The 19140-nt window shown below is 39.7% G+C and overlaps 1 protein-coding gene across 4 annotated transcripts in view; it reads right to left on the bottom strand.

Moving 5' to 3' along the window:
- Window positions 1–19140, bottom strand: part of LOC134359944 (uncharacterized) — a 41900-nt gene that overhangs the window by 7091 nt on the left and 15669 nt on the right. For all 4 annotated transcript variants that reach the window (XM_063073816.1, XM_063073818.1, XM_063073817.1 and 1 more), the window contains 7 exons: window positions 17110–17290; window positions 15332–15404; window positions 13333–13454; window positions 9083–9185; window positions 7604–7773; window positions 6134–6350; window positions 1888–1987 (listed from right to left, as the gene is read on the bottom strand). In XM_063073816.1, coding sequence (XP_062929886.1) covers window positions 1888–1987; window positions 6134–6350; window positions 7604–7773; window positions 9083–9185; window positions 13333–13454; window positions 15332–15404; window positions 17110–17290 — 966 coding nt within the window. The remainder of the gene's footprint in view (window positions 1–1887; window positions 1988–6133; window positions 6351–7603; window positions 7774–9082; window positions 9186–13332; window positions 13455–15331; window positions 15405–17109; window positions 17291–19140) is intronic.

Below are 19140 nucleotides of genomic sequence, written 5' to 3'. Positions count from 1 at the left end.
CCATAGATGCTGCCTGACCTGCCGAGTCCCTCCAGCATTCTGTGCATGTTTTTCTGGATTTCCAGCATCTTCAGAATCTCTTGTGTTTATTAATTGATTTTCAATTGCTTTTGAATGGCTTACACTGTTTCTGAATGTTAGAGATAGCCTACTGAGCCTGTCAGCATGGTTCAGAATATGCAGTCACAAAATCATACTCCGTCACAGTTTCGGTTGGTAGCTATTATTCAAGTGCCACTTGTTTCACTGTCTTACAAACATTTCCTTTTCATGTTTAAATTGTGCAGGTTACTACTAAATAAACTTCTATCACACATTACAGACAATGTGATCCAGATCTTACAACTAGCTATGTAAAACAACTTTTCCCTTGGTTCTTCTGTTAATTGCCATAAATCTGTGAATTTGGCTGCAAATTCAATGACATGAAGATTGGTGGTGTTATGGATAGGGCAGGAGACTGGCAAAGAATACAATGGGATATGGATCAATTGCAAATACGGGCAGAGAAATGGCAGATGGAGCTTAGTCCGACTAAATGTGAAGCGTTGCACTTTAGTAGACCAAATGTAAAGAGACAGTACACTGTGAAGGGCAAGATGCTTAACAGTATTGATGAGCAGAGGATGAGCTTGGGGTCCAAGGCCATAGCTCCCTGAATGAGGCTACCCATGTTGATAGGGAGGTTAAGGAGGCATGTAGCATGCTTGCCTTTATTAGTTGAAGCATTAAGTTCAACGTCAGGAAGTTATGTTGTAGCTTTATAAAACTCTGGTTAGATTGCATACAGTTGGAGCGTTGCATACAATTCTGGTCTCCCCATTATAGGAAGGGTGTTGAGACCTTGGAGATGGTGCAGAAAGAGATTTCCCAGGATGTTGCCTGGATTAGAGGGCATGTGCTATCATGAGAGGTTGGCCAAACTTGGGTTGTTTTCTCTGGAGTGCCAGAGGCTGAAGGGAGATCTGATAGAGGTTTAGAAGATTGTGGGAGGCATAGATAGAGTAGACAGACAATATCTCTTTCCAAGGGTTGACATATCTAATACCATAGGTCATGCGTTTAAAGTCAGAGGGGGTAATTTCATAGATGTGAGGGGCAAGTTTTTTTTAATACACACAGTGGGTGCCTGGAATGCACTGCTGGGGTGGTGGTAGAGGCAAATACATTAAATACTTTAAAGGGAAGTTTAGATAGGCACATGAATGTGAGGAAAATGAAAGGATATGGACATTGTGCAGGAAGAAAAGATTAATTCAGTTCGCCAGTTGATGACTGATTTAATTAGTCCAGCATAATATTGTGGGTTGAAGGGCTTGTTCCTGTGCTGTAGTCTTCATGTTCTATGTTCTAATTCTCTTGTCCATGGGCACAGTTACTCTATTTCCAGATTAGTCCAACCCCCACTCAAATTTTAAACATATCCATTAAACCTTCCTTTAATTTCCTTAGCTTTTAGAACAAAATATTCTCTATTACAAGCAGCTCTCTCAATTCTGGTTAAACCTCCCCTATGTCCACTTTTTTTTTCCCTTGTTAACCTTAATTAACAGTGTTACCCAAAATTGCACATAACCGGTTATTATGAAGGTTCAGCAATTGGTGAATCAATGTGGAAAGTGTTCAGTTACTTTTTAGAACCATTAATATTTCCTCTCTTTATTTACAACAGTGATCTGGAATATTCAGTATAGTCTGAAAGTGTGACGAGAAATGGATTGAGAGGTAATGAGAAAATAGAATTGAGTACATACTGAAAAGGAAACAGGTACAGGCAGTGGAGCAGTTAGGTAGGGCATGATGACCAATAGGACCTCCTTGTAACCATATCAAGGGGCACAATTTCTTTCAAATTGCTGTGAGGAAATAACCAAATAAATGAATAACCTGGATCTGAATCTGTGTTCTCTTTGAGGACAAAAAGATTATTTTCAAAGTATGTTTGCATCTTCGGGTGATTGATGTCCAAACTTCTGACCTCCAAATGCTAAAATAAAGAGTGGAGACATTAAGCAACGTAGCAAAGGTCAAAGTGGTTACCATACCAAGACAACACACCATACTGTGCACTAAAATCAAGATACTGCGGATGCCGGAATCTGATTTGTGTACTTTCAGCACTGTCTGCTTTATATCAAAACTCCAGACTCTGTCGTACCTTGCTTTTTGTAATTTTTAGCACTGAAGAATTTTGCAATTTATTGTGGACTTTTCCACTTGCATTTGACCTCCACAACATATCACCTCATACTTAACCACATTAAATTCTACCTTCCATTTCTCTGTCCAAATTTACAACTAATCTATATTTGTAGTATCTTTTGACAACATTTATTACGATGTACAACTCCACCAATTTTGTGTCATCTGCAAATTTAGTAACTTTTGGTTTTCTGCTGGGGTATAGGGATAGAGACACCTAGCAACTTCCGATCCTGAAAGACACTCTCAAGCTCTTTTAGCAGGCAGCAGTTACTAAGTGTCCAAGCCAACTGGAGGATAGGAACCGCAGTAGCAGCCTGTGCACTGACAAGCTTTGTCGGGTTCCACAGGAGAAGTCTGGAATGGCCCATCTTAGTATTTACATTGAGGAGCACCTGGTGACCTATATCCACTCTCCTACTTCCTTGTAGATATTATATCAAGTAACATTGGTAGTGGATGGGGGCTAGACCAAGGCATTACTATATGAGTGAATGGATAATTACAGGAGATATGTACAGTACTGTGCAAAAGTATTAGGCACATGCAAAAAAAATCTGTAAAGCGAAGCAACACACACAAAATGTTGGAGGAACTCAGCAGGCTAGGCAGCATCTATGGAAAAGAGTACAGCCGACATTGGAAGAGTCTCGGCCAGAAACGTCAACTACTCTTTTCCATAGATGCTGCCTGGCCTGCTGAGTTCCTCCAGCATTATGTGTGTTGCTTGGATTTCCAGTATCTGCAAATTTTCTCCTGTTTGTGTCTGTAAAATGAAAATGCTTTCAAAAATAATGAATTTAAACATTTCTAAGTATCAAAAAAATTACTATAAAGAGCAGTAAACAGTAAAAAACTAAGTCAAATCAATATTTAAGTTGACCATTCTTTGCCTTTCAAACTGTTCCTATTCTTTTAGGTACACTGTTGTGCCATTTTATAAGAAAATCGACTGGTAGGTTGTTCCAAGCATCTTGGAGAATTTGCCCGTTCTTCTGCAGGCTTTGGCTGTCTCTCTTGCCTCTGTGTCTCCAAGTAATCCCAGACAGCCTCGATTAATCCCGGACAGCCTCGATGATGAGATCAGGGCACTGTAGAAGCCACATTATATGTTGCAGAACTCCTTATTCTCCTTTTCGCTGAAGATAGTTCTTTATGACCTTGGCTGTGTGTTTGGGGTCATTGTCCTCTACAGAATGAAGCTAGGATTGATCAGAAGCCTCCCTGGTGGTATTATGTGGTGGATGAGAATCTGTTTGTACGTCTCAGGATTGAAGATTCCATTAATTCTGACCAGATCACCAACTTCATTTGCAGAAATGCAGCCCCAAACCAGCAGGGAACCTCCACCATGCTTCACTCATCCATGTAGTGCCCTACAGTTCTTTTGTGGATAAACTGCCTCCTGTCTGAGCCAAAAAATTTAAATTTTGGCTTATCAGTCCAGAGCACCTGCTTGTGTTTTTGTGTTTAGGTGAATCTCTTGGCTTTGTTTCCATGTTGGAGGAATGGTTCTTCGGCAGCAACTCTTTCATGAAGGCCACTTCTGACAAGACTTCTCCAGATTGTAGAGTGGTGCATTTGGGTTCCGGTGGTTTCTGTGAGTTCAGAGCGGATAGCAGTGCTGGACGTCAGTTAGATATATCTCTCATCTGCTGCACTCAGTTTGCGTGGCCGACCACTGTTCCAGTCCTCAACCTTGCCAGTTTCTTTGTGCTTCTTCAGAATAACTTGAATAGCACATCTTGAAACTCCTGTCTGCTGTGAAATTTCTGTTTGGCTTGCTGGTGCAGGATGACCACCTTGTGTCTTGTTGCTATGGTTAAACTGTTACATCTGCCACACCCTCACCTTTTAGTTTGGTTGTCCTTCACCCAGATTGATTCCTTGTACAGTATGCCTGTTTTTCTTTCAGTTAATCAGTTTAATTCATTCAACTCATTATGTCATTGATCATTAGCAATTTGTTAGTTATCTTTGTTTAATCATGCACTGGGCTATATACCTACAAGGTAATCAAGTTTTTTATTTGAAAAGTGGTCTATTACTTAATATATTACTTTCTTTAATGAAATACAAAAAAATCTCTGTAACATTAACTTTTTTGGAAAATTAATGTTTTGAAATGTAAAATTTGCTCTTTTCTTCTGACACATTAATAGATAGATAAATTTATTGATCCCAAAGGAAATTACAGTGTCTCAGCAGCATTACAAGTGCATAGATATACAAATATTAGAAGAAAAAAAATAAGTTACCTTAAAAATAAGATGTACAAGATTTACAAGTCAAAGATTACAAGATCTACAAGATTTCCAAGTTTACACTTGGATGGTAGTGCAAGAATTACTGTAATATTATACAGTACTGGATGCACATTCACACCATCCAGGTAAGAAACGATGGTGGTATTGCACAGGGTGTCCACGATGGCAGGGTGTGGCAAACAGAACTAAACAGAGCTCTGGCAAACAGAGGTTAGTAAGAGTCTAACAGGAGGATGTCATCACTTCCCCAGCTACAGGTTGACTTATTATAGAGCCTAATGGCTGAGGGTAAGAATGACCTCATATAGCGCTCTTTGGAGCAGTGCAGTTGTCTTAGTCTATAACTAAAAGTGCTTCTCTGTTCAGCCAAGGTGGCAGTCAGAGGGTGAGAAACATTGTCCAGAATTGCCAGGATTTTCCGTAGGGTGCTTTGCTCTACCACAGCCTCCAGTGTGTCCAGTTGACTCCTAGAGCAGAGTCAGCATTTCTAATCAGTCTATTGGCATCACCTGTTTTGATGCCATTGCCCGAGCACACCATGTATAGAAGATTGTACTGGTGACAACCGACTGGTAGAACATGTGAGGGAGAGGTCTGCATACTCCAAAGGACCTCAGTCTCCTCAGAAAATAGAGGTGACTCTAGCCATTCTTGTACATAGCCTCTGTGTTGGTGCTCCGCTCAAGGCTGTCATCCAGGTGCACCCCCAAGTACTTATAGGTGTTCACCATCAATAGTAACAGGGAGCAGTGCAGGCTTGGGCTTCCTAAAGTCCATCACTATCTCCTTGTCTTACTGATGTTGAGCTGCAGATGATTCAGCTTTCACTATTTGACAAATTCATCCCTGTATTCATCCTCCTGTCCTCCCTTTATACACCCAACTATTGCTGAGTCAGCTGAGAATTTCTGCAAATGACATGACTCAGTGTTGTATCTAAAGTCCGAGGTATACAGGGTAAACAGGAAGGGAGCCAATACAGTCCATTGTGGGGCCCAAGTACTGCTTATAGCCATGTCTGACACACAGCTCTGAAGCTGCACAAACTGTAGTCTGCCAGTCAGGTAGTCCATTATCCAGGATACAATGGATGTGCCAACCTGCAATGAATGGAGCTTTTCTCCCAGCAATGAGGGCTGTATGGTATTGAAGGCACCAGTAAAATCAAAAAACATGATCCTCACAGCGCTGCCCTGCTTATCCAAATGGGAGTAGGCTCTGTTCAGCAGGTAGATGACAGCATCATCGACTCCAATGTGCTCTTGGTAGGCAAATTGCAGGAGATCGAGGGCTGATCTGACCAGGGGTTGGAGGTGAGCCAGGAATAGCCTCTCTAGGGTCTTCATGTGTGTGGTCAGGGCATTGAAGACTTTGGGTCAGCCCGTCTTGGGTACTGGGGCCACACATGATGTTTTCCACACAGTTGGAACCCTATCCAGGCTGAAGACTCAGAAAAACATCTAAAACAAAATTCATATAAAAAATCTAGGGCGTTTAAGACTTTTGCAAAGTACTGTAAGTTATTTAGTATCTTTGCAACTTTCAAGGGAGAGGTAATGTACACATCTGGATCTCATCTTTCCACCCTCCCCATCTCACTCAACATCCAATCCTTTGACATTTGTGAACAATAAGATCCAGACCATTATTTGTCCTTGTTTTACCTGTGCATCCTTTCTGTGTGAACCTCTGGAATGCAATGTTGACTGAGCTAGTTTCTGCTTCTCATTGAAATGGTGCAGGGTAATTTTCTTACTGACAGGGATAAGCATAACGTGAGCTGGAATTTTTCTAGCACCTTGATCCTCATAGCGATTAAACAACAATTGGCTCTTGGTAGAGGAGTACTGCTGTCTTAGAACTTGTTCTGTTACACGGTCACTATTGAGGAAAGGCACAAAAAAATTATTGTTACACAGGTGGTTAACAGCAAGAAAAGAAATAACTGTCAAGCCTCAAGTATCTTCAAATCAATCAAATTCCACTTTATCTAAGGTGTCTGTGCAATAATTTAGTTGGCTCATTACATTATGTTCTGATTACAAGTGCTATGGTTGCTATATTTATGCTTGGATTGCAAGTTTAGTAGTATATCTTGTAATTATTTTGTAGTACTTCTCAATATGAACTATACCCTCCTTTAAATTTTTGATTTAATATTTCAGTGTTTAATGTCAATTGTGAATATTAGTCCTTGGACCAATCCATATGAAACCTGCCAATCAGAATAGCAACCCTTTACCCTGTAGTCTCTTCCTTTCATAACTAAACATCATATGATCCAGATGTGATCCTGACCTTGGGCGGTCTATGAAGTATGCACGTTATCCCTTCAACTGCAAGGGTTTCCTGGATGTTCCAGCTTATGCTACATACCAAAGATGTCCTCAGTGGTAGGTGAGCTGGTTGATGTAAGTTGCCTCTAGTGTTGCTGGGTACTAGAACTGGGAAGTGCGAAGGGTGTTGATGGATATCAAGAGGAAAAATAGAATTAGTATTTGATTGTTGGAATTGATTAGCCTCTCTTATTTTTACTAGGTCGATAACAGACATTTTATGTGGAAATTTCTTGCATTTTATACGTTTATTTAATGTCCTGTTCTCTTTCTCAGGCTGAACACTTTTCCTGATCTGTTGAACAACATTTTAAATATCTAATATTGCTGCTTTAAATCATTATCTATGAATATTGTTTATATTATTTTTCTAAGTTCTACTTACTGTTGCATCTAATCAGCCTTTCTTCAATCTGCTCTGGGAAACATTTCATTCTGGGTAATATTTCACTGTCACTGGGTAACACCAATGAAAGTGGGTAATCTTTTAAAACCTTAAGATATAAGGGCAGAATTAGGCCATTTGGCCCACTGAGTCTGCTCCACCATTTCATCATGGCTGATCCAATTTTCCTCTCAGCTCCAATCTCCTATTTTCTCCTTGAATCCCTTCATGCCCCGACCAATCAAGAGTCTATCAACCTCTGCCTTAAAGATACATAAAGACTTGGCCTCCACAGATGCCTGTGGCAAAGAATTCCAAAGGTTCACCATTCACTAGCTAAGGAAGACTTTAATTTACTTCAAATTCATTCCTTCAGTGTAAACCATAATCCAGGATTACTTGACCCTCATCACCTGTTGTACGGTTGAGTCAGGAACTCCTCCATCATCTCTGGTAATTCATTTCTGTGCTCTTTATTCAATGGATGCAGCGTATCCTTCCATCCCTTAAGTCTCTGCTGCTCCCTGGCAAGGTGAGTGTATGGCTGCCATTCATTTATTGTCTTCTTTTTTGCCTTCTTTTTCTGAGGAGCGTAAAAATGATAATGTCTGTTCTATAACTCTTGCTAAGAAAGCTATCCAGGCAATTTTAGGAGGATTAGAGGATTTATTTTCACATGATAGGTTAGTGGTTTGTGCAGTGTTGTACCATGAGACACAATGGAAGCTGAATCAATGAAGACATTCAATAAATAACAACGTGAGATATGAAGGTTGGTAAGTATAAGATGCATGGAAGGAAAATGATAACAATTAGTCTTGGAAAAATTAAGTTCTATTTGGAGCTATTCTGGTTGGGGCTAGTATATAAGTATTTGATTGTTCTGTCAGAAACCAAAATGAAAACGCAAGTTCTTTCTAGTATCAACACAATGATTAAAAAAAATTATCCAGTGTAACACTCAATGGCAATGCTCTTGTTGCTGAATCAGCAGGATGTAAATATAAGATTCCCTGTTGTAAAGGTGAGAGGCCAGAGTGGGAAATAGGAGCAGAGGGAAGGGGGAGGGAAAAAAATTACTGGAAGGGGAAATTGATATTTATGCCATCAGGTTGAGGCTGGCTAGACGAAATATGAGATGTTGCTCCTCCACCCTGAGAGTGGCCTCATTGTGGCAAAAGAGGAGGACAAGCACTGATTTGTCAGAATGGAAATGGGGAAAGGAATTAAAATGGTTGGCCACTAGGAAATTCCACTTTTGGTGAATGAAGCGGAGGTGCTCAACACAGTGGTCCCCCAAATTAATTGGGTATCATCAATGTAGAGGAGGCTGCATTGGGATATACGTGCCAAGAGGGAGATTAGTCAGGAGGGGTCTATAGACAAAGGAATCATGGAGGGAGCGATCACTGAAGAAAGCAGAGAGTTGGGGGGGCTGGGGGTGGTATTGGGTAAAGATGTATCTGGTGGTAGGATCCTGTTGAAGATGGCGGAAGATGTGGAGAATGATTTGTTGGATGTGGAGATTCATAGGGTGGGATGATAGTGAAATATTTTTGGTTAGATATCTGAGATGTCACTTGTCTTCTCAAGTGGACAGAAAAGGGTCAGTGTTCTCCCTTATATTTAACCCTCAATCAACGTCACTGAACGAGACTGTCTGGCCTTTACATCAATATGCACGGAACTTTGCTGTGAGGAAATTTGTTGCATGCTTCTTTACATTTTGTCAAGCATAAAGATACATTATTGACTACAAAGCACGGCAACATCACGTGTCTGGAAGTAGCTACATAAATGTATTTTTTTAAAGTAAGAAGCAGTTACGTAATGACAAAAATGCCAGTTTTAACTGAAAACAGCAGTGAGCCTACGTTGGGAAATACTCACACCTTTTGTCTTTGTTTCTGTTCCACTGACAGTCCAACAAGCTCATCATACGGCTGACCCTGGAAGCTGATTTCTTTGACGGACACAGACTGTGGAGTTACGATGCTATTTGAAGCAAGGAAAAAACTGAAATAAATATCTGTACCCTTAGCTCTGTTTAAAAATGGTCCCAAGGAGTGCTGATTTTCTAGGTTATATCACAGTTTATATGCTCACATTTCACAATTAAGAATGAGAAACAAAAAACTACAGATGCTTTAAATCCAAAACAAAACCAGTTGGTCACTCAGCTTGCGTGCAGACAGAAAAAGAGTTACTATTTTGGGTTAATGTTACTGGTCGATAACTTTACACAAGAACTAGCCTGTTCTGACAAAAGATAAAAAGGTTGGTTATCTGAAATTGTTGAAATCAAAGTGTGCCAAGGTGGAAGATAAAAGTTTATGGCTGGGCTTTGTTGGAACAGTGTAGAAGGCCAATAACAGAGAGGTCAGAGTGGCAGTGGGACAGAGAACTTTAGTGACAGGAAATTAGAAGCTCAAGGTCATCCTTGCAGACTGAACTGAGTGTCACAGTAGCGTAGTGGTTAGTGCAATGCTTTACAGCACCAGCGATCAGCCACTGTCTGAGAGGAGTTTGTACGTCCTCCCCCTGACTGTGTGAGTTTCCTGTGGGTGCTCCGGTTTCCTGTGGGTGCTCCGGTTTCCTCCCACATTCCAAAGACATACGGGTTAGGGTTAGTAAGCTATGGGCATGCTATGTTGGCACCAGAAGCATGACAACACTTGTGGGCTACCCTCAGCACATCCTCGCACTGTGTTGGTCATTAAGGCAAACAACACATTTCACTGTATGTTTCAATGTACAGGGATTAAAAAAATAATCTTTAATCTTTTTCTGCAATGAGATCACCCAATCTGTGTTTGCGTTCCAGCCTGCAGGAGAAAACATCCTGAGCACCTAATACAATACACCAAATTGGAAGAGCCGCAGGTGGGTTATTGCTGCACCCTGGAGCTTTAGAAAGGGTTTACCAACAGGGAAGATGTTGCTACATCTGTGTTGCATGGCAAAATGCCATGAGAAAGAAGATGGTTTGTGAACTTGGAAGAAGGAGCCAAGGAGTCACAGAGGGAAGGGTCCTGTTAGAATGCTGAATGGGAAAATGTGTCTAGTGATGGAATCTTACTGAAGATAGTGGAGGATGATATATTAAGCATGGAGGCTGATGGAGTGAAAGCCCAGTCTTTCCAAGTAGAGCACAAATTTTCTTGCACATCAACAATTTCACAGATGGTATTCAATGCTCATAGTGTGGTTTTCTCAACAATGGGGAAGCCAAATAAGGATTTGGGGAGTGCTGTACAGAACACTTTTAGCAGTGAACAAGGGTGACAATGAGCTTCCAGTCATGTGTCAGTTTTACTCAACATCCCATTCACACCCCAACCTTTCTGTCTTCTGGCTTCCTATGATGCTCCAACGAAGCATAACGTAAGTTCAAGAAAAAGCTTGTTATCAGTGCTATAGAGTCACAGAGTTCTCCTGCATGGAAATTGGACCTTTGGCCCAGTGGGTCCACATGATTATTAAGCACTCTATCTGCACAAATTCTATGTTCTCATCAACTCTTCTCCATTAATTCTACCACTCATCTTGACCAGATGCAATTTACAGTGACCAATTAACCTATTGACCTGCACGGCTTTAGGAAGTGGGAGGAAAATGGAGCACTGGAAGACCCCCAGAATGTGCAAACTCCACATAGATAGTCTCTGAGCTGACAAATGAACTCTAGTCACTGGAGCGGTGAGTCAGTAGTTCTTCCAGCGGCACTATTATACCACCCCTCATCTTTCGTCTTGGCATTTGGCAGTCCACAGAATGCAATATTGAACTCATCAATTTAAGATCATCAGCTTTTCCTGCTTGTCCAGGTCTGACGTAAGATTATCCACTCAAAATAGTGATTCAATTTTTCCCTTTGCACAGATATTATAGATCTGCCAAGTATTTCCAGTAATGTCTTTCATTACTGATTATCAGCAACAGTCATGTTCTACTTTTCGGTTCCAGCCTGTTTCTTTCTCATTAACTGCTGCCCTCATTTACTTGGCTCCACTTATATTCCTCTAGACAGATACCTCCCTCTCTTGAACATGACCTGGACCCCACCTTATAACAGACATTCCCTCTGTTCCCACTCCACAATTAAACTGTGTTCCTTTCCAGTCTGGTGAAACATCAGTGCCTTGATCATTACCTCTGTTTCTCTTGCCACGGATGCTCCCTGATCAGTTGCAACCCCAGAATTTTCTATTTTATATCACATTGAGCAAAACTTGAGTACAAAGCAACCACAAACACAAATCAAAATTAAATCATATCAACTTGTAAAAACTTGTAATTGAGAGCAAAAGTTATCAATAATACTGATTAATTCTATACACAAGTATAAATATTTTTAGAATATTCCTTGTTGTCCTGTAGATAAATTCATGGTCCAACATCATTCAATTTCATGCTTATTTGATAACGGATAATAAATGGTGGTCTTGCTAGCAAAGCACACATCCCATAAATAAATAATTGTAACCATACAGCAGACAGTGCTCCACCAAGCAGCCTTACAACCTCAGAGCCTGAATTGAGTCTATAAGAAAATGAATCTCAAGGTTGAATATGGTGACATACCTGTATACGTACTTTGAACTTTGAAATAAGGTAATAAGGTAAGCATTGTATTTCAGTTCACTGTCCTTTGATGCCTACTAGAAAACATGTATGAATTGAAAAGAAGACTACATTGAACATTACAGCACCGTACAGGCTTTTTGGTCCACAACGTTGTGCCGCTCCTTTAGCCTACTCTAAGGTCAAACTGAACTTTCTCTCCCACATAACTCTCCATTTTTCTACAAGCTATATATCTATCTAAAAGTTTCTTAAATGTCCCCAATGTATCTGCCTCTATCATCATTCCTGGTAACAGGTTCCACACGCCCACCACTCTCTGTGTAAAAGCTTACCTCTGATACCCCCCTATACTTTCCCAATCACCTGAGAATTATGCCCACTCATATTAGCTATTTCCACCCTGGGAAAATGTCTCTGGCTGTCCCCTCGATCTATGCCTCTTATCATCTTGTACACCTCTCTCATCCTCCTCCAATCCAAAGCCCTAGCTCGCTCAACTTATCCTCATAAGACATGCTCTCCAATTCAGGCAGCATCCTGGTAAGCATCCTCTACACCCTCTCTAACGCTTCCACATTCTTACTATAATGAGGCAAATAGAACTTAAAACAATATTCCAAGTGTTGTCTAACTATGGTTTTATAGAGCTGCAACATTACCTCACGGCTCTTGAATTCAAAATTTGCACTATGGTGACTTCATTATTGATTAGCTGACTATCAGAGAAGTTTAGTCTTAATTTAGTTAGAAAGTGTGAAGAAAATGAGAGTAAGCCATGCAGGCTTGAAATACTAGACGTGTTCTTAAATACTAAAAGATATACAATTAACCATTAACTTGCAATGATATTGTGCTTGTTCAACACAGTGGATAAAAGGATCAGGATCCAGATGTTTTTACTTTAAAAAAAAATCCAAATTCAGTGGATTCTCACTCAGTGACCCCTGGGCATCAATGATATTATTATACCACAAATCATTTCATCACGTAAAATAAGGAAATTTTCAAGTTTTTGGGAAAAATTTCTTAAGTCTCAAGATCAAAGGCACAGAAGACCCATTCAGTTTCTTGAATTTGTCTAGCCCTTCAAATGGATAATGAAAGTCCATGTCTTAACCCTATATCCTTGTCTTGATTCCATAGCCTTACTGTGCTTAGCCAATGAAAATCTCAGCTTCTGAAATTTTGCGTGGGGAAGACAATTCCAAATGTCTTTTGTGTAAAGTCCTACCTGATATCAGTTTCTTAGGACCTGTCTCTAACTTTAATGTAATGTTCCCTTTTTCTAGATTTCCCCACCAGAATAAATATTTTCTTTCTTTAACAAATCCTTAAAGTACCTCACTTAGGTCTCACAATAATATTCTGTAAGCAAGACAATGCAAGGCTGTTCTCTACATCCTGCCTTAATTTAATTATTGTAGCTCAGATTTATTCCACCTCAATATGCTGATTACTGCTTGCAATGGGCAACCACTCTGACAATTTCACAGTGACTCCTCCATGCCAACTTGCTGTTCAGTTTAAAGAAAACAAACTTGCTCTTCCTCCTTACGAATGTGCATGCTCTTTCTGCCATTTCCTCTTGTTCTGAAGATTTGGAACCCAGATAAAAATAGTCTTCCCCAAGTACTGGTCACAGGATGAAATCTGTTGATTCAGCTCCATCACCTCAACCTGCAAACAGAGAGAACTCTGTTAAGGGGATCTGCTGTTACTTTTACACAGGCAATATAAACTTCTCTAATAAAATGCCTGATACTAGTTATTTATCTTCTTCCCTTGTTTAGTTGACAGCCTGGCTGAGAATGAAGTGGATGGAGACAGTGCATCCAGCACCAGGTGTATCAGATGGATTAGCATTATTCTGTCTTTCCCTGTTCATATAAACACTGTACATACTAATCCACATCAATAAAACAGATCAATTTATCATATTTTGCGGGAAACTGCTGAGTGTAAATTGGCTGCTGGTTTTGCTATAGCAGACACTTCCTTAAGTATTTCTCTTGCTAAAAAGTATTCTTGGAGCATCCTAAGGTTGTGAAATATGCTACTAAAATGGAAGCTTTCTTTGAGAAGAAACACTCTCTTTTTGGTTCTGTTGCATGCCTTTCTGCCAATGGTATTTTACAAAATATATTGGCAGACATAAAATGTTTAGTGAGACATAAATACATGGAACTAGCTCCATTTGCAAAAGTACAAGCAAAGAAAAACTCTGATAAACTCTCTTTTTTTCTTTTTAAAAAGTTGATTGTAACACAATTTTAATCGCAGATTCCACAAACATCCTTTGCTTATTAGAGAATACATTAATGCATCGCACTTTGCTACATATGGTATTTTAATTGTGCTTCTTTCGAATATGGATCTGGTTCTACAGCTGCATTGATCTGCACAGTATCAAGACAGACATGGGTTTGTGACAATATAATTTTTGGCAAGATGCTGATCAATCTGTTAACAGGAGGTAGATGGGAGATATATACCTGAAGATAGAATTCAAGCTTCGGAATAACTCATTAAGGAGAAATAATGAACTACCAAGCAGGCTAGCCATAGATCACCTGGCTATTATACTGCACATATTTCTGTTTGTGGCACCATGCTGTGGAAACATTGGTGCTACATTTTCTGTATTTCCATAATGATTGCACTGGAAAAAATTAATTCAATTTATTATGAATTGCTTTTGGTCATGAACTGCACTACAGAAGTGCACATCCTTCACATTGCAGTGCACAAGGAAATAATGCTTTTACCTGTTGATCTCAGGGAGAAGGCAAAGAACTTTAAAAAGATCTTACTAAAAGAAATAGTGAAAACTATGAAAAATCTTACTAAAGGAAATAGTGAAAACTATAAAAAAATCTTACTAAAGGAAATAGTGAAAACTCAAAACAGATGACCAGCAGCTTGTACACATTGCCCCACTGTGGCTGCACAGAGACATAGCATGAGTCTTGCCTACAGAACGAGGAAGCAATACAGAAAACACAGCAACATGGTTCACATCTTCTTGACCTTATTCCTGTCCTATCAGGGGCTTCACTGAGTACACAAGACCACACTGGCAATAGATTACCTTGCTTTCTCTCAGAGGTAGAGAGAAATGTCTCCTAGGTTGTCAGCTCTCCAGCATTGTATATTTCTTAATAAATTCTTAATAAATTGAATACATTTTTTTCAGTGAATGCAGGACCAATTATTCTGATCATGATTCCTCAAACATAAACATAACAATATAGAAATCCATGAGAAAAAATTGACAAGGCAATAAGAAATTGTGCTCTTAAAGATCTTTGATGATTCCAATTTATTTGTCATAAAATACTGCAGATGGTTGAAAATATTATATAACCAACAGCGAGATGTTAACAGCATATTCAATCTCCAATTGGTATTGGGAAAACATGTAAGAAGTCAGCAGCATGTCCAACTGGAATTAACAGCAAAACATGACAATCTCATTTACAGGTGAACATGCCAACACCCATGTTATTTGCCCCCTTTGATACTCCAGTCCTCACAATAAATCTCTTCACACTGACCTTTCTGAGATTGACAGGTCTGTCCCTTGTTGAAGGAGAACAAAAGTGACTTCTGGTAAACCACATAAAATAACTGCAAAAACAGAGACATGACATTGATTTCATAGAAACAAACTACATACCAAACTGAGAATTAACTGAACCTAAACTATTAGAGCAAAAAAAAATACAAAGTGAAATAAGATATGCTCATTGTAAAGATTCTGATTGGTTTTCACCTACTGACTGCACTGGGATATGGATATTAATTTTTCTAGGAATCCTAAACCAGATTTATTACTTCTGCTCCTTAGGTCCTATCAGAATCTGCAGCACTGATAATTCCCAATTTCCCGAGTCCTGAGGGAGAGCATTGTAAATCCATTTATATCATTGGACAAAAGCAGTCATCTGACAAGGAAAGGTCACTGTACAAAGATTATATATTTGCACATATGCAAGATTATATGTAAATATGAGACTGCATGTGTATGTGCAAGATTGCTACAAGTATTGAAGACTGTTTAATCATGTGAGGTAGTTTAGGTAAGGAAAGCAGTATGAATCAAGCAACACACATCAAAGTTGCTGGTGAATGCAGCAGGCCAGCCAGCATTTCTAGGAAGAGGTACAGTTGACTTTTCAGGCAGAGACCCTTCATGTTTCTGTTTTATCATTCATTTTTGGGTTACGGATGTTGATGGCATAATCAGCTTTCACAGACCATCCTTATTTGCACAGAATTACCTCTTTAAACTGCTACACTCTGTGTAAGGTAGGCACCCCTGGAGTGCTGCTGGGGGAATTCACATCCAGTGAAGAACTGTTATATGTATTTTCATGGATGGTGCATGATTTGGAGAGGTGTTCCTACATGAGCATATGACTGTGTTCTAGTGCGACACCAGACAGAAGTTCTACATGGATGGTGCATGATTTGGAGAGGTGTTCCTACATGAGCATATGACTGTGTTCTAGTGCGACACCAGACAGAAGTTCTACTGAAGGATCTTGGCTTGAAATGTCGACTGTTTATTCCCCTGCACAGACGCTGCCTGCGTTACTCCAGCATTTTGTGTATGTTACTCAAGATACCCAGCTTTTGCTGAATCTCTTGTGTTTGTAATTATGTGAAATACATAAGACAAAAGTTAGTGCCACGAAGATGTAAAGGTCAGCATCACTGCAGTGAAGCAAGCAGAAAGGTACAGGCACTAATCACATCATTGAGTGGACAGGATAAAGACATCCATTACACAGTACATCAAGAGTTGGAATGAAGGCATCCGTGATGGCAGTGAGTAGAAGGCAGGACTAATACATTCATAAAGATATTGAGTCATGTGGTGGATACAAGCATGCACAGCCACAGTTAAGTTGAGAGACAGCATTAGGGCATTCATCAACACGAGTGGAAAGTATGTTACAAGCACGCATTGTGACGGTACTGGTTGGTATGGTTTATAGAGATTAATCACTGCAGTGGAAGGAGTTGTTGGATATGCATTCATCAGCGGGATGAACGGAAGTGTGGAATTACGGCATCTGTTAGCACAGTGTGGAAGTGTAAGACACATACATTTATTGCAACAGAGAACAGAAGGGTCAGATAGAAAAATACATCATTTCATAAAAGAAGGGCTGGCATTTGGAATTTAACTGCCCTCTCAAAGTCATTTAAATTTCAAGATATCAAAAGAAGAGATTTGAAATTATATGAATCTCATATATAATTACTGTTCAAATTCAATTTCAGTGGGTGGCTGATGAAATTTCATTCAAAGATCTTTCAGCCTCACCTGCTTTCCCTGCTGGTCCCCAGCAAACTGGCAGATTGTAGGTTATCTGGATGAGGGGGTAATTTATACGACTGTGAGCTTGCAGCTGTTTTCCTTGAAGTTAGGGGTACAATTGATATATCAATAGCTTGATCTGCACTCCACTGTGGGAGGTCCAGTATATTCAGCAGTGGTAGACCACCTGTAAATTAAAACAGCAGCTACAGATAGGCAATCACTGACGAGAGTGTCTTCAGAACCCAACTCCTGTTCCACCTCTCTCTGATAGAAAACTATACATCAAAAGAAGCCACTGGCTTGTTGTGACTGCTGATATGATGAAAGAGTATTAGCAGAGGGTCTGTGACGGAGACCTCTAAATAATCTTACTTCTTCACTTTCTCCACAGCCCTGGTATTTTTCCTTACTGGGTATTTATCCACTTCTTTTTTGGTAGTTATTGTATCATTTCTTAATGCATGCATCACTAAATGACAATAAAGGGGACTGTGTGTCCTCATAATCATAATAATCATAATGAATGAACCTTCTTCCACCACCACTTTGCATTGTATATTCTGGATCAAAACTCCATAACATTTAAAAAAAACTTTTCATCTCTTTTCTGATTATTTTGCTAAATCCCTTAAATCTGCATTCTCCAGTTAACATTTCTCCTGTTAGTGGAAACAATTTCTAACTATCTTCACTATTGAAACTCCTCACAAGATGATTTACAGCATCTGAGACATCTGCACATGGTGAGCTGAAGGTCCTCTTTCTGTTCTGTACAGCTCAGTGATTTAATGAGAAACACCAATGCCTCGATTGCATGTTCAGAATGCTACTCAAAGAGTCCCAAAAATTTACTGCTGGAAATAACCAGCAAATAGCCCTTGCAGAGACAAAACACACCCTAATGACATTCTTCACAGCCTTCTTTAACAGCATGTTATCAATTCTGTTTCCCTTTCAAAGAAGAATGACTAACCTGCTGAGGATCTCCAGCATATTAACCATCATGTTGCTAAATGGGGATGATTTGGAATAGATTAAGCAGCTCACTATCAGATATCCTTAAGATGTTTGGGTTTAACAGTAACAGCTGAATCATGTTCCACCACAGTTTGCAAACTAATTGTGTGACATATTACACATGAATTCTTTTTCAACAGGCCAAAAGATCAACTTCAGTAGAATGAAGAGAAGCTTGCCTGGTGCAGCACTGGGAGTATCCAGTGAAATCTATAATACAGGATTACACATATACTAAACAGAGAAAATGCCGGAGAAGAGACGGGTCTAAGTGATCTCATACCCAATGGGTCAAATCAAATTCTGCAGTCTTGCTATATCTGGTTGTGAATGGGGCTGGTTTATCAATAGCTAATAGAGGAAGGAAGTTTGAAGAACACTTACATTCTCAATGATACCAAAGCCAGCAGTTGAATGCCAAAGAGAATGCTGAAGAGTTTGTAAGAAGTGTTTGAAGGGTTACAAACCTTAGCTAGAGGTGCCATTTAGATTAACTAGAATCAGAATTATTATCAATCTCTTATGTGATGTGAAATTTATTGTTTTGTGACAGCAGTACAGTGCAATGGCATGAAATTACTATAAATTACAGAGTAAATACAGAAATATTGCAAAAAAGCAACAATAGCATAGTGTTCACGGGGTCATGGATGGTCAGAAACCTGAAGACAGAGGGAAAGAATTGTTGATTGTGGTTCTTTAGGCTCCTGTACTTCAGTCTTGATGATAGTAACAATGAGAAGAGGGCATGTCCCAGATGTTGAGGTCCTTGACAATGAATGCCTCCTCTTGAAGATGTCCTCAGAGTTGATTAGGGTTATGCCTGTGATGGATTGGCTGAATCTACAACTCTCTGCAGCCTCTTGCAATCCTGCACATTAGAGCCTCCAAACCAGACTGATGTGACCAATCAGAATTTTCTCCACTGTGTATTTATAGAAATCTCAGAAACCTAATGAAGTACAGTCACTGGCGTGCCTTCTTCACAACTGCATCAATGTATTGCGCCTGGGACAA

The sequence above is a fragment of the Mobula hypostoma genome, chromosome 21 (assembly GCF_963921235.1).
Source record: "Mobula hypostoma chromosome 21, sMobHyp1.1, whole genome shotgun sequence".
In the NCBI taxonomy this organism is placed as follows: Eukaryota; Metazoa; Chordata; class Chondrichthyes; order Myliobatiformes; family Myliobatidae; genus Mobula; species Mobula hypostoma.
Note: the sequence above shows the minus strand (reverse complement) of the source record. Positions and strands in the feature narration are given on the sequence as shown.